The 14,188-nt window shown below is 38.9% G+C and overlaps 1 protein-coding gene across 5 annotated transcripts in view; it reads left to right on the plus strand.

Moving 5' to 3' along the window:
• The window catches only part of GALNT11 (polypeptide N-acetylgalactosaminyltransferase 11), a 47,964-nt gene that overhangs the window by 23,497 nt on the left and 10,279 nt on the right, over positions 1–14,188 (plus strand). For all 5 annotated transcript variants that reach the window (XM_048322869.1, XM_048323030.1, XM_048322789.1 and 2 more), the window contains exons 5-10: positions 2,128–2,253; positions 3,552–3,801; positions 6,032–6,149; positions 7,776–7,928; positions 10,479–10,697; positions 13,869–13,973. In XM_048322869.1, coding sequence (XP_048178826.1) covers positions 2,128–2,253; positions 3,552–3,801; positions 6,032–6,149; positions 7,776–7,928; positions 10,479–10,697; positions 13,869–13,973 — 971 coding nt within the window. The remainder of the gene's footprint in view (positions 1–2,127; positions 2,254–3,551; positions 3,802–6,031; positions 6,150–7,775; positions 7,929–10,478; positions 10,698–13,868; positions 13,974–14,188) is intronic.

The raw sequence follows: 14,188 nt of genomic DNA on the forward strand, positions 1-14,188 counted from the left end.
GATCTTTATGCCCCTTTGTTTTGTTTTTTAATTAATTTTCCTTCCATTGCCTGCTTTCTGAAGTGGTGTTTTGGGTCAAATTCTCTCTAATTCTTCGCTTGTAAATATGGGAACTGTGCTACACATCTGTGCTGTTGTGCAAACCTTGGACCATTGCACCTAATTTTGCCGCAGAAAGCTTCTTAGACTCAATCATCAACAGTCTTACTAGCTGAGCAGGAATTGCCGTGGCTCAGCTGAGCCCACTGTTGTATTTTTTTTCCATTCCCTGAAAGGCAGGATTTCTTTTTCTGATATAGCCTCTTTCTCCCTGATTTAGCCTTAACCTGTTATGGAAAAGCCTGATGATGTGTTTTGAAGGCTGTTACTGGAGGCATTCTTCTCTGTAGGAGAGATTGAAGAACAGAAAAGGAGCCAATTGTCTGCAACTCAGTACTTAAAAATAGTTTAAAATAATAACACTCCAGATTCCCATCCCAGGTCCCATTTTGCCTTTGTTGCGTAGATGTGGAGGAAGGTAATGCCTAAAGTAATTTTTGAAGACTGGCTAAAGGGGAGCAATTCTCTCCTTGGAGCAAAATTTCTCAGACAGGCTATATTGAAGCAATTTTTTGGGTTATATCAGAAGTAATCAGTGTTCCCAGTGGACATGAGGGCAGCACGCAAAAACCCATCAACAACAAAATTCCCAAAACTTCATAGTGAGACAAATCTGCCTGTTGAGGATGATCTGTGATACGGGCACAGTTGCTAGCAGAATGCCATTTTGTGTGGATCAAAACTCTACTGGCTCTTACGTTCTGCTGCTCAAGCTCATGTTGTGGATCTGGTTTAGCTCCTGATATGGATGTGACATCTTTTCCCCTTTTTATTTATTTATATTTAAAATTTTTTGTTTTGTTTTCAGAAGTTTGCAGTTGCAAAACTCTTTCCTTGTTTATTTGCCTCACCTGCTGTAAGAGCTGAGTTTGATAACTGAGCTTTTCTGCTTTGTGCTGGCCCATTGTTTCTGCAGGTGTATGCTGTTCTTCTCTTGCTAAAATGAATCAGGTGAAGAATGACTCAAACACTATTTTATTTTACATTTGCAAATGTGTCTGTCATGCTTGCTTGGATATCTCATTTGGGTAGCACCTTAGAGACTATTTCATCAATTTTCTAGGAGACTGCTCCTGCCTGAAAGTTCTTATTCCTCCTTAAGGTTATAGCTCTGACTTCCACATATATTCCATTGGCATTTAATCTTGTTAACAACAACTTTAATGTTTGAGCTGACATTCATCAGAATGATGTTTATTTTGGCATATTCTCTGATGAAAGTCTGTCTGCCTCTCTATACCAAGGTTCTCTATGAAGTCTCAGTTGGTTTTTGTTTTTCTTTCTCATTTTATATTCCTCTTTATATCTTCATAAGCTTATTAACTTATGCTTTTCCATTACTTCAGTCTTTATGTGTCTATCTTCTCTTCAGTAGTCCTGCTCTAATGTTAGAAACCACTGACCTTGGGTGAAAGAAGTATTGTTACTCTTAAAATTGCCATTGATGTTAGCTAAGTTACAGTAGTGCTACAGTAGTGCCTATAGACTTCAGTGAACTCTGTACTCCTTCAAAAGCACAGGCTTGCCGGCAGAATCTTTGATCCTTTTGGGTTTTCGTAAAGCCACCAGCTGTGAGTGAGTTGTACTTTGTATCTGTTGTTCTGTCAGTTAAGCAGGTACAGATAATATAAGGTGTCTTCATGCTTCTTCTGAAAGGTGTCAGCATTTGTTTTCCTGTATGGAATGCAGTAATTGAAGTCATTTGCCTGTGTGAAACGTTTATTGTTGCATCTGTTGCAAATGCCAGTTGACAGGAGAAGGATTTGGAAATGTGTTTCTTTGAACAGCACTGTTTTTTGAGTCTAGTAGTTCCAGTTAACATGAGTAATGTGCTAAAGGCATTGGAGGGGAAGTGTAGGATGTGGGATGACTGACTGTCCTTACGATACTCCTGGTTTGAAGCTGTGCTTTGTCAGGGTAACTTTTTGATCAAGATTTTGGCCATTTTTGATTTAAATGTCTTGGGACTTTAAACAAAGCTTTCAGAATTTCTGGCCTGTTGTTGAACTTCTGTTTTCCTTTTCTCAGCTGACTTGAAAAAAGACTTGAGTGAATATGTTAAAACTCAGCTTCCCAAAACCACAAAATTGGTAAGAAATGAGAAGAGGGAAGGCTTGATTAGAGGAAGGATGATTGGAGCCTCTCATGCCACAGGTACCCTTGCTTATTTCTCTTTTCCTTGCATACTTTGGCAGTAAGTTCATTGGGTGACTTCTCTTTTTGTAGTGCAGCTTTTCAGATGTTGAATGTTTGACCTGTGGTTACTTTAGCCCCCTGCAGGGGCTCTGCTTGTCATGCCACACTTTAAGCTACACAACTTAGCATTGTCCCATGTCTTTTTTCCCCTGCACTATCTCAAATGATAACTGCAAATTTGGGTTCAAATTTGAGTGGTTTTTAAACCTTGAGACATTTTGAGTGTCTCAGCTGTTCATTATTTTCTTTTTTTTTCCTGGAGACATTTGCTTTCAATAAAATGAGGTACTTTTTTAGACTGGGTAAGTGAAATTGTGAAACAAAATCAGTATCGTGCTCTAAAAAAGTAACTTGTTTTATTGAAAGTTACTAACACAACTTATCATCATCCCAGATCTTCCCCTGAACTATCTCAAACAATGACTGCAGTGTTAGTGAGACAATGTAGAATTTTCCCTATTCTTGCCCTCAAAGAATGTTGTCTCAGGAGCATCTCCATGTGGTCAAGATACTGCAGTTACAGAATATTTTTTGCATGTTTTTTGTGCAAACTTTTGGTCTAAAATGAAATCTGCTCCCTTTTAAGGTACGCTAATCTGGTTTCTAGTTCTCAAATCTAATAGCAATTTTTCTTGTATAAGCTCTTCTGTTGCAGTGAGTGTTAGTTGGGAAAACCAGTATTTGGTGCTTTATAAACAACCTTTACCAGAATGTGCTTTCAGTTAAATTCTTTGGCATCTGAGAAAGTGTGTGCTACTTTCTTAAATAATTTTGAGTGGCAGATGAGTCTCTTAATTGGTGTTTACTCATTAGCGTTGTAATGGTATAATCCAGGGAGAAGATTCTGCTTGCATTTTCCAAGCTGTGCTAAAATTCATTTCAGTCAGTGCAATTTAAAATAATTTGACTGCTCTTTTGAACTGCTAGAGTTCCATCCCCATGCCCAGTCAATACTGTCTGTGGGGTGACTTGTTATATTTGCATGTTCTGGAGTTGTTTTCTTTAAAGCTGTTTCCCATCTCTTCCACGTTATTGTAGTGTTAAATAAATTTTATGTTGTGTCATAAAGATGCTGATGCCTTTTTAGACCAACTGAGCAGGAGGATGTGTCATAGATCAAACTGTTCCTACTGACTGTGGCAGGCAATCTCCACGTAAATTGACGAGTATTGCTTTGTTGAATGCACGTGTGTTTGCACTTAATTGCATGTTTGTGTTCCATGGCACCATGGATCTTTATTTTGTGTGCTCTGCAGGGAAAGTGCTGGTGTTCCTGGACAGTCACTGCGAGGTGAACGAGATGTGGTTGCAGCCTCTGCTGACTCCCATCAGAGAGGATCGCAGGACTGTGGTGTGCCCTGTGATCGACATCATCAGTGCTGATACCCTCACTTACAGCTCCTCCCCTGTTGTGCGGGGGGGCTTTAACTGGGGCCTGCACTTCAAATGGGATCTTGTTCCTTTGTCAGAACTGGAAGGACCTGAGGGAGCCACTGCTCCAATCAAGTAAGGTTCCTCCTCTGTGGTGAGAAGCTTCGTGTAATACAGGGATGAGCAGAAGCACTTTCTAAGCAGTAGGGAGTGTTCTCTGGCTGTGTGGGTTTAGGAGCAGATGGCTAACCTGTCAAACATCTGACTTGTTTATTTCACCCACAGCTATTTCACTTTAATTTCTTGCATTTAATCATAAATTAGATATATCGGTTTTATTAGGTCATACTTCTAGAAAATGCTTATACAATAGCAGCTTTTGCTGAAGACAAAATTCTGAGGGAGCTTATGATAGTCTGTATTAAACCTGTCCAATAATTTCACTTTTGAGCTATGCATTGATGTTTGTTTCCAGTCTGCTGATGTGCTTGGCTTAATGACAATTTGGATGCTGCCTTTGTGGCAGGAATAGCCTGCATATCCCACTAATACGAGCTATATAATTTCTGTGATGAAATGCTAAAGAACTGCTAGATTGGGAAAATCTGTGTTTGTGGTAATAGCAATTTGTTTTTGTGGTCTTCTGAGAGTTGTTTTAAAACAAAAGTCTCAGTAAAGCTCAACACTGGGATTTGAAAGTTACCTTCCTTATCTTTTAACCGCTGATGGCTGTGTGACCTGTACAGAACTGGCAATATCTGGCTCTAGTGGATGTGTGGCTGAGGTAAAGTGGTGACAGCAGGCACCGTTTTTTTCGGAGCAAACATGTATGGTACAGACACAAGACTAGAACTGTTCCAAGTGAATCCCTTCATGAAAAGAACCAGGCCTGCTACAGCAAAGGCAAGAAAGCTCATTGTTCTTTTCCTAGTTGCAGGTATCAATCTCAGTACATAATTCAGGTTTGTCAGGTGGAGGAACTTCACCTTTTTTACAAACTGACTCCTTGTGGATAAAATTTGCCAACTGAATCAGAAATTGGGTGTGTTTTCCTTGGACTATAAATGAAGAGCATTTCAGGCTGGCACAAACAGTTCCAGCTCAAGGTTCTCTGCTATCATCTGACAGTTCTGCAGTTGGCCTTCCCATGACTCCCCATCCCAAAATTTTGCCTGAGAAGCCAGGAAACCTACTAAGTTATTTAACAGTTTGACTGGCTTGTTTGGAGAGTGCCACTGTGGCAGTTTCTGAGCCTGGCAGGGAAAGACAGACTGAAATCATCTGAGTGGGGAATCAGCATCAAGTGTTAAAATCCTTATTCTGTTAAGAGCTATTCTCACATTTAATTTGGTTGGTGGCTGAAGGTTAACTGTTGCTGTGTTCAACACTGTTGTGGCATTCTTTCAACTCACTTTTATGAAAAAGTCCTATGCTAAAAAGACAGAGAACTTTGTAGTTAAAGCAAGTGTAATAATCTGAAAAGATGACCTTTTCTGAGTATGAAAGTGATTTTTCCTACCTAAAGGTCTCTGCCTCCTTTGTAAAAGGAGCTAGATTGCTATTTAACCTTTGAAAATGGATTTCCATCCAACAGAAAGTATTGCATTTTAGAGACCTTCACAATGAAATATTTTGGTGTCAGAGTGGAAAAATTGAGAGCAACCTTTCAACCAAGGTATTAAGGTGACAGAAACTGTAGTAGAAATTTGTGTGAAAACAAGAAATGAAATCTTGACCTAGGTTTGGTTTCATCACAGAGTTTAATTTGCAAGGATGGTAAAAAGATTTTTTCCAGCCCATTGGATGTTCCAACTACCATATCATGTTTTTATGTAGTGTTTTTACTCTTTTATACTCTTGTAGGTCATCCACATATGCCAGTGTTGTGATACAGTAGCAATTCAATCTAGAGACTGAACAGTGTGGATCATCTGCAGATTATTACATTCTAGTAACACACAGGCAAGGTGAAAAACTGGGAAATGCCAGAGGGACCATCTGTATAAATACACAAACTGTAAATAACTTGCCAGTAAACTGATAATTGAGTCAGTGATGAAACAAAGCTGCCTCTGGCGTTTGTTGTTCTTCTTTCTCTGTCCTATCCCTTTTCCTCAAGTTTACCAGGTAAAGAATTATGATTTATAGGTACTGGAACAATGGAAGATCACAAATATCACTTACAGATCTGCTTTTGAAAATGTTTTGAGACTAGAACTGATGCCTAGTGACTGGAGGATTTAAATTGTGTTATGTAGGTTTGTAAGTTTGGACTTTGGGACTAGCAGATTCAACAAAAATTACTGTTGTGGAGTTTTTTCCTCTCTCTAAAACAAAATGAACTTCTTTCCATGAACCTTTTTAGGTCACCTACCATGGCTGGAGGGCTGTTTGCCATGGATCGTGAGTACTTCAATGAGCTTGGGCAGTACGACAGTGGCATGGACATCTGGGGAGGAGAAAACCTGGAAATATCTTTTCGGGTAATCAGAGAATTTTCAACTCTGCAATTAAATGTTTGTGGCTTTTTGTTTGGTGGTGGAGTATTTCATAATACCTGTAAAGAAGCATAGGAAAGGGATAATCATGCAAGTTTTTGAAATTAGTTTATGAGCAATGTCTAATGAATTTCACAAGTGGATTAGGGATGTGTGGCTCACAGCAATATTGCTAATATATAAGCTTAGTATGTTTCCTTAGACACCTATGGAGTTTTTTAGACACTTCAGTCTCCTTTCTGAGGACCTGGAAATGTAAAGGTTTCTGGAATTAAATTGAGAGGAGTAGAGGAGTGAGCTGGGTTGGAGAAATAATGAGAAAATCATAGTAAGATTTGAAAACGGTGCTGCATGGGGCTTCCTGTATTTTATCTCATCTTCCCTGTCACTCCACTGAAAGAAAACCAGCTTTTTGTGCTCAATGTCATGCTTATCTCTTTACTTTTGTAAAATGGATTCATCAACAGGTTGGACAAGAGTCTGCCTGAAAATGATATGCTGTCATGACAGATATGAAAAGGGGATTAAAAAGTGAAGTTAGTATAAAAAAAACAAACCTAAAACCAGACACACAACCCCCAAAACTTTAGAGAAATCTGTCAATTAGAGAAATCAAGATTAGAGTTCAAAAATAAGAACTGGACTTTCTTACATTTGAGTGACTTTAAAGGAGTGTGTACTGAATAAATAAAATCTTTCGATTTTCAGTATAAATGTAATTATTAGATATCTGAGTGAAAGTGTGTGGAGTGTGAGGAGATGATTGTTGTTACCTTGTAATACACAGTTTCAATAAAAAGGGCATTGAAAAATTGGAGTATATTCAGAGAACTTAGAGTTTCTGAAAGTCCCCAGCTTCCTGGGGGAGAGTTGGAAAGAAGTTGAGTCTTTATCTTGTCTAGAAGGAGTTTTAAAAGTGACTTGATTATAAACTGCTAATGTGAGAAGATTTTCTGGAACTGGAGAACACAGTAGTCCAGCAAAGGGCTAATATTGGTAATTTTCTGGAAGATAAAGTTAAAAAAGAAATTTTAAAAAAAGAAATGGAAGTAGAGTGTACATAAAATGTAGATCTGTGGTGCCGCAAACAAAGACTCCTAAATGTAGCATCTGAATGGGAACAGTGTTTCTGAGGTCCCATATCTTAACAGAAACAAATAGCTCTGCCCAGTAAGTTTAGTTGAAAACTTAACTTACTTCGTTGAAAAGCTCTCCAGGCTCCCTGGATGCCAAAGACTAGTCTTTGTTATATGTCTCAGAACTGTGAACAATCTTCATGCAGGTAAATCAATTTAGGGAACTTAATCTGCAGGATGGGTCCTAGCACATATATTTCAGTCTTTTCTGATAGGTCATTAGAGCATAACATTTTAGAAAATTTTCTGTTTGTCTCTAGAAAGCCATGATGTGTTTTGTGGGAAGTGTGGTCATGTGAGAAAAATAGTCTTTTGTAACATGGAGATCTCAAAATTTAATTTGTCAGAAAACATGACATGGTAGGCCAACATTGCTGACACCTCATCCTGCATGATGTATAACCCTACCTTGAAGAAGGAGATGAGATAGTGAACAATCTGAACAATGAGCCATGTTTTGCTTTTGTATGGACAGATCTGGATGTGTGGTGGCAGACTCCTGATCATCCCCTGCTCCAGGGTGGGACACATTTTCCGTAAGAGGCGTCCCTATGGCTCACCTGGGGGACAGGACACTATGGCTCATAACTCACTGAGGCTGGCACATGTGTGGATGGATGAATACAAGGTAAGAGACAATTCTAGGTCATGAAATAAGGTTATTAAATGATTATTAACTGGCTTGTTTGTCAAAGGATTGTGTCACAGTGGGATCTGTTACACCTCTGATGGGGTTTTCCTTCTGTAGTCTGAACTCCTAATGTTAGTTTTGACAGGAATTCCTAAATTCTGTAGAATTGTCATTTGGCTTTTGAGTGCTCAAGTCTCCTCCTTGTTACTTTACTGCCTGCAGGAGATTGAGTTCTATGCCTTTTTAGAAAAGCAAAAGATGATGGATGAGCTTTTGTAAGCTCTGCATTGCTTTGTGTCCAAAACAGTATTACGTGGCAGCCATGTACTGTACCTTCAGGTACCTTCACCATGTTGGTGAGACAGGGATTGTTTTTGGCTGCTTGTTTGCTTTCTGTTTTAATTAGCAATCTGCTTCTTAGTCTGTCTTGCCCTGGAAGAGCAATCAGGATTGACTGCTGGATTCAAAGGCAAGTGTATTCCTTCCTTGTCTTCAGATCTTGATACTGATGCTTTTGAGCATAGATCAGGTGTTTGTGAATCCCTCATCTCTGAGATACTAAACAACATTTTTCCGTCTGGGACCATAGGATTTGCTGTGTGCTCAGCTTCTGTGGTGCCTACAATTTCTGTATGAGATATATTTTATTAATTTTATGTTCTTTGGAGGTTTATGTTTCAAACCCCATCCTTTACCTTGATGTTCAATTCGAGGAATCCATTAGAGGCCATTAATTTTTATCTCCATTCTCCATCTCTGTAATGCTTTGGTAGTTCTGATCTATCACTTTTACTGATGTCTGGGCACAGTTGTTTTGTGATTAATTATGGCTTTCTCTGAAGCTTGGACTTGATTCTTTGTTATAATTTCCAGCTGATACTGTTTTGTTCAGCAAGCACTTGAACTGCTGATTCCAGCAGTCTCTTATCACAGATTTGTGTCCAGAACTTTTCCAGCTGTTTCTAGTCTGATTCTCTGATAGCTGCCAGAGAATGTATGGAAGACAAGCTTGGAAATATATTTGTTTTTATAAGAATAATGCAAATATTTAGGGCCAGTATAATTTACCAAAGCAATCTAATGATGCACAGTACAAAGATAAGACTTAAAGGAGTAAATATCAGTATTTAATAAATGAAATGGCATAAGGGAAATGATTCAGCAAAATTTTCATAACTGTCAAAAGCAAAATGCAGAAGTATAAGTTCATGTATACAGTGGTAATAAATACCATGTGAAAGGTAGGATACCAACATTTGAACTTCAGCCAGGAAAGAGGCAGTTGGAATAGCAGAGCTACTTTTTGAAGCAGACCAGTTTCTGATTGTGATGTCCAGTCTGTCTCCAGACTTCTCAGAACTGGCCATCAGTCCAATGTACACCAAGTACACACTTCCCCTTCCTCTGCTATTAAAATAGCAGTGATACATCGAGCACATCCAAATGCTCAAAGATCTTGATGAGGAGAGATGTGTAACTTATCCAGAGGTGTCTGTCATCTGAGTATCAGATAGCAGGAGGTAATTGAAAACTGTCAGAACCACATCATGGTGGGTGAATTCCAGATGTCTCCTAGAGATTAAGCCAACAAAATAACATAGATCAGTGCCCTGAAAACTGAATTCTAAATGGTACCTAGTAAACAAATAATTGTGCAAATACAATGTTTTTTCTATGGGCTTTGTAAATCTATCTGGAATTAAATGCTGAAAGGGGATTTTTTTTTTCTAGTTTTAGCTATAGTATTTGTACCACACTGTACATTCACGAGTTCCTGTTTGTCCCCATTGTCTCTTCATTGGAGTCAAACATCATATGAGATTGGGTTGGAATCTTCATCTGTCTTTGCCTAGCCTGTAAGATTCTGAGTATTATCATAAAATAGAATGTGAAAAAATAACACTGTGGGAGCCGTTTTGGTGATGATGCAGATGAATGGAAAGAACTGGGCTTCCCAGAAAGCCCAGGTGATGGTTCTGATTATTCACATGAATAAGATGTGGTCCTACTGAACTTCATGATATTTGTCCCATTTATAGGTCTATTCTGGAATGGTTTTATCCTGATTGTTTGGAAAGCTGGAAACACAAGACAAAGCACATTTGAATCCCATGACAATGAAAACAATTCATTGAACAATCAAAATAATTTCAAGAAACCTTTGTTAGATGAGGCTGATGATACATGCATCTGTTTTTTAGTTAATGACTTTAGGATGCCTGTATTGCCAATGGCAGTAAAGTCAGGGGCTGATTCGTTTCTTCCTCAAGCTGGCATCTAAAAAAGATCAGCAAATTTGTACCGAGAAGTGTCTTCATCAAAAAACCCCCTCAGTTTGAAAGATTAGCTCAGAGTTAGGCAAGATTAAATCTCACTTCCTATGGTAATCCAAGCATTGCAATTTCCTACTCCAGTTTCAAAGTTACTGGTTGAAAACACTAGCAAAATGAAATGAACCTTTGGGAGTTCTGGAAACAGCAAAAAATTGGGAATCAGTAATCTGAAATTCTTCTCCCCTTTTCCACAACCTGTTTCCCTTAAATACAGGAGCAGTATTTTGCTTTGAGACCTGAGCTGAGGATGAGGAGCTATGGAAATATCACCGACCGTGTAGAGCTGAGGAAGAGATTGAACTGCAAGTCATTTAAGTGGTATTTAGATAACATCTATCCTGAGATGCAAATATCTGGGCCCAATGCCAAAGCTCCACAGCCAGTTTTTATTAACAGAGCGCAGAAACGACCAAAAATAATCCAGCGTGGAAGGGTAAGAAAAACTTAAATATATAGAATTCTGGTGTGTTAATTATTATGAGACTTTTTTGTGAAAGATTTGCTCAAATACAACAAAAATAGTCTGTTTCCATAAGTTTTGCAAGAAGCTGTCTTGAAAATAACAGGATTTTTGTCAAACAACTTTCAATCTGATCTCTATTTCAGGTCATCCTCAGACTAGATACTGTTCCATGAGGTTTCTTACCTCAAAGCTCTGAGTTGGGAATTTTTTTGTCTTTAGAATGTGCATTCATGGCTGTTGATTCTGAAGATGAATTTGGATAGAGAGAAATTTGGCCTCAAATATTCACGCTCTGTTGGTTTATGATAAGAGTACAGTGTAATTAGTTTCCAAACTCTGCTTTTACTGGGTAATTTTCTGCAAAGGTAAACGTTTGCATCTGAGACTGATGATGGCTTTTCTAGTCTTGACTATTACCTAATTAACAAAAAATTAGTTTTTCTCCTCTCTTTTTTTTTTTTCTTCAAAGTAGAAGTGAAGAGAGAATTTTTTAATGTGTATTCATGAAGGAAATCATGATTAAATTCATGCCTTAGCTCTGACACCTTTGCTTATGGGTTTGTATGCAGTCAAAGCTACCAGACAGTTGCATCTGCTCTTTCCAGTGTCGAATTCACTTGATGTGTGCTTTTTATGCTTCCCAGAAATAATGGATAATTTCAAACCCAAGACAACTTTCTCAATGTCTTCTCTGTGAAAGAGAATACTCTGGAATAAACTGTTTCATGTGCGCACAGATTATGGTTAGGTTCCTTTCTAGCTCAATAGTTGGAAGCATTTAGTAGTGGTGTCCCCACAGGGGACACAGGCTGCAGTAGCTGCTGAGAATTGCTGGTTCTGCAAGAAGTGAGTCAGGAGGACCTGTGTTCATGCAGGACCTATTGACACCATTAGATTTCTTGCTTGGAAGCAGCTGTCTAGTAATCCATCATTTGTGCAGTATTTTTATAGCAATATCCCAGCCAAGCTGTGAAGTTAGTTATGTGGTTTCCCTGAATAAAACTGATACAATGGGCTGATTCCCCTAGTTGTTGGATGCTGTTACTCCCCTAGTCAGACCTTTATTTCTCCTTTTTTCTCCTTTTTTCAATATTTAATAGCTTTCTCCTTTCATTCAGGCAGAAAGTTAACTGAGGAATTGTTGATGTTGGAGAGAGCTACTTGAGGGATCTGAATATCTCAGCAACACTTAATCTTCCCAGCAGTTATTTACTATGGTTTAATTTTGAGAAAAACTCTGTGCACCCCTTAAGAAATGGGGAGAAGGAGCAGAAAAATGCAGTTTCTTGGCTTGCTTCTCTGGGGTTCAAGAATTATACCCAGCATTGTATGAGAGAGTCAGCTTTGGCTCTGATGATTGTATAAACTATTTCCAGATGCCTGCAAGGAACAGAACGATCAGCCAATGTCACCACTGCGTGCCAGACTCTTTAGGATTTGGGAGGAATCGCTCCAAATCTCAATTTATTCTCAAAAACTAATTGGGCCACAGATAAGTGGTGGTTTGACAGCTGGGAAGAAATGTAATGATCACAAATGGTGGCAGTTGTTACCAGTGTTACCAAATGCTGGCCATCATGGCCAATAAAAACAAGGACAAAAATCATACAAAACTCACGTACTCTATGCTTTAAAAGCCTTCTGTTGAGTGAGGAATGATGAAAATGAGATCCCTTCTAGATCTGGGGTGTGAGGAAATATTAGTGAGAATGTTTTGTGTAATTTGTTTTAGATGTGTGTAGGGAACAGGAGAAAGAAACATGGTGCACTCGAGGCGATTGTTGATGTGCCTTGGGACAGCTGTTTCCAGAAATGGTGTTTAGTGAAAAATGTTATTTGGTATTTACACTAATTGGTCCTATCATGCGACTGAGCAGTTTGTTCCTTTTATTACTGGAAGTGTATTTTGGTTTCTAAAAATTTGTAGAGTCAATAGAAATGCCAAGACAGCTATGGATGTCTTCATAATAAAATTCAGCTGGCTAGTTAATCAGCCTGGCCTGGAGTTCAGAACAGTAAATTCTTTTTTCCTCTACATCCAGCTCCAGATTGGAAATAAGTATTTTTAATGTGGGTGTCAGATCTGAGGCCCTGCCATCTCTCAGCTCATGGTGTGCAGGCAGTGTTTGCTGTCTGAAGAGCCTGATCCCCACCACATTAGGGGAAGAAGGATATTCAGGCTGAAAAGTTCTGCTGGCCAGCAGTTAGTTCAGGGCATGTGTGTAATTTAATGTCAGAATTAGAAATGTTTTGTTTCTCTGAGTACCTCTGTGGGGATACCTCAAGATCTTCATGATTTTTTGATTCTTGAAATAGAACAACCTAAACTTCGTACAGCAGAAAATGTCTTGGATGTCTCTTAGGGTGGGCATCATTGTTCAAATCAGGAGAGATTGCCAACTTGCTGAGAGCCTCCTTGTTTGCTTTGATGGTAGATGCTTACAGTTCTGCATGACAGGACAGGCTTCTAATCTGAATTCAGTCTTCTGATACAACATTCCCCTAAATCCTGACTAGGCAGGGCATTTGAGCAAAGATAGCATTTGCGTGTTTGTAAAATGTTTTCTTCCCTGATCCATCAGTAAAATACCATAGCAGATAACAGTGGCTTTTCAGTTGTGTAAATGCTCTTGAAAATCAATTTGCAAACAACATAAATCTCTGAAGTTGTTTTTATTTCAGTAATTCATTCTCCTTTCTCAGGGAGGCTGTCCTGTTCCATGAAGAGAGGCTGTAGGAGGAGACTTATGTTTAAGCTAAACTATAGAAAAATGCAGTTTATACAGTACAGTCAATATTCCTGAGCAGAATTTGTGGGGCCTCAGACTTCCATTGAGAGTGAAGAGAGCAAAGAACCTTCACAGAATATGATGAGTGTGTGCAGAGCCAGGATGTGTGTATTGCACTTGTACCAGAGGGAGAAATCTTGATGTAATTAGAAAGCAAATTGGAACTGTTTAATGCAGTTTTTTCTCCAAATTATCTGAGAAACAGAATGGTATTTTAAAAGGGAAGATTTTTTTTATTACTGGAAGTATTGGCTGAGTTGTTTTGAGCACACTAGGGATCTAGGGCTTTGAGCACACTTTCAGATCTAAGGCTGTTGTTTTCTCTGACTATCAAACTGTTTTCCTTTCACAGCTGTATCACCTCCAAACCAACAAATGCCTGGTTGCCCAGGGCCACCCAAGTCAGAAAGGAGGCCTGGTGGTGGTTCGGGAATGTGACTACAACGATCAGAACCAGGTATGAGATTCCCAACTATATTAAGTAGTGATTCATGTCTTTAAAATGACCGGTATGTTTTCCTGCTGGCAAAGTGCCCTGGTGTGACATCTCATCAGCAGACAGGCTGCTTACCAAGGGTCATTCAAACCACGGGGCTGGCCAAGGACACTGGAGCTCCTACTAATGCTGTGTGTTGGATATTATAATTTCCTGTCTTTATGGCATGAATCTCT

This window comes from Corvus hawaiiensis, chromosome 1 (genome assembly GCF_020740725.1).
Source record: "Corvus hawaiiensis isolate bCorHaw1 chromosome 1, bCorHaw1.pri.cur, whole genome shotgun sequence".
In the NCBI taxonomy this organism is placed as follows: Eukaryota; Metazoa; Chordata; class Aves; order Passeriformes; family Corvidae; genus Corvus; species Corvus hawaiiensis.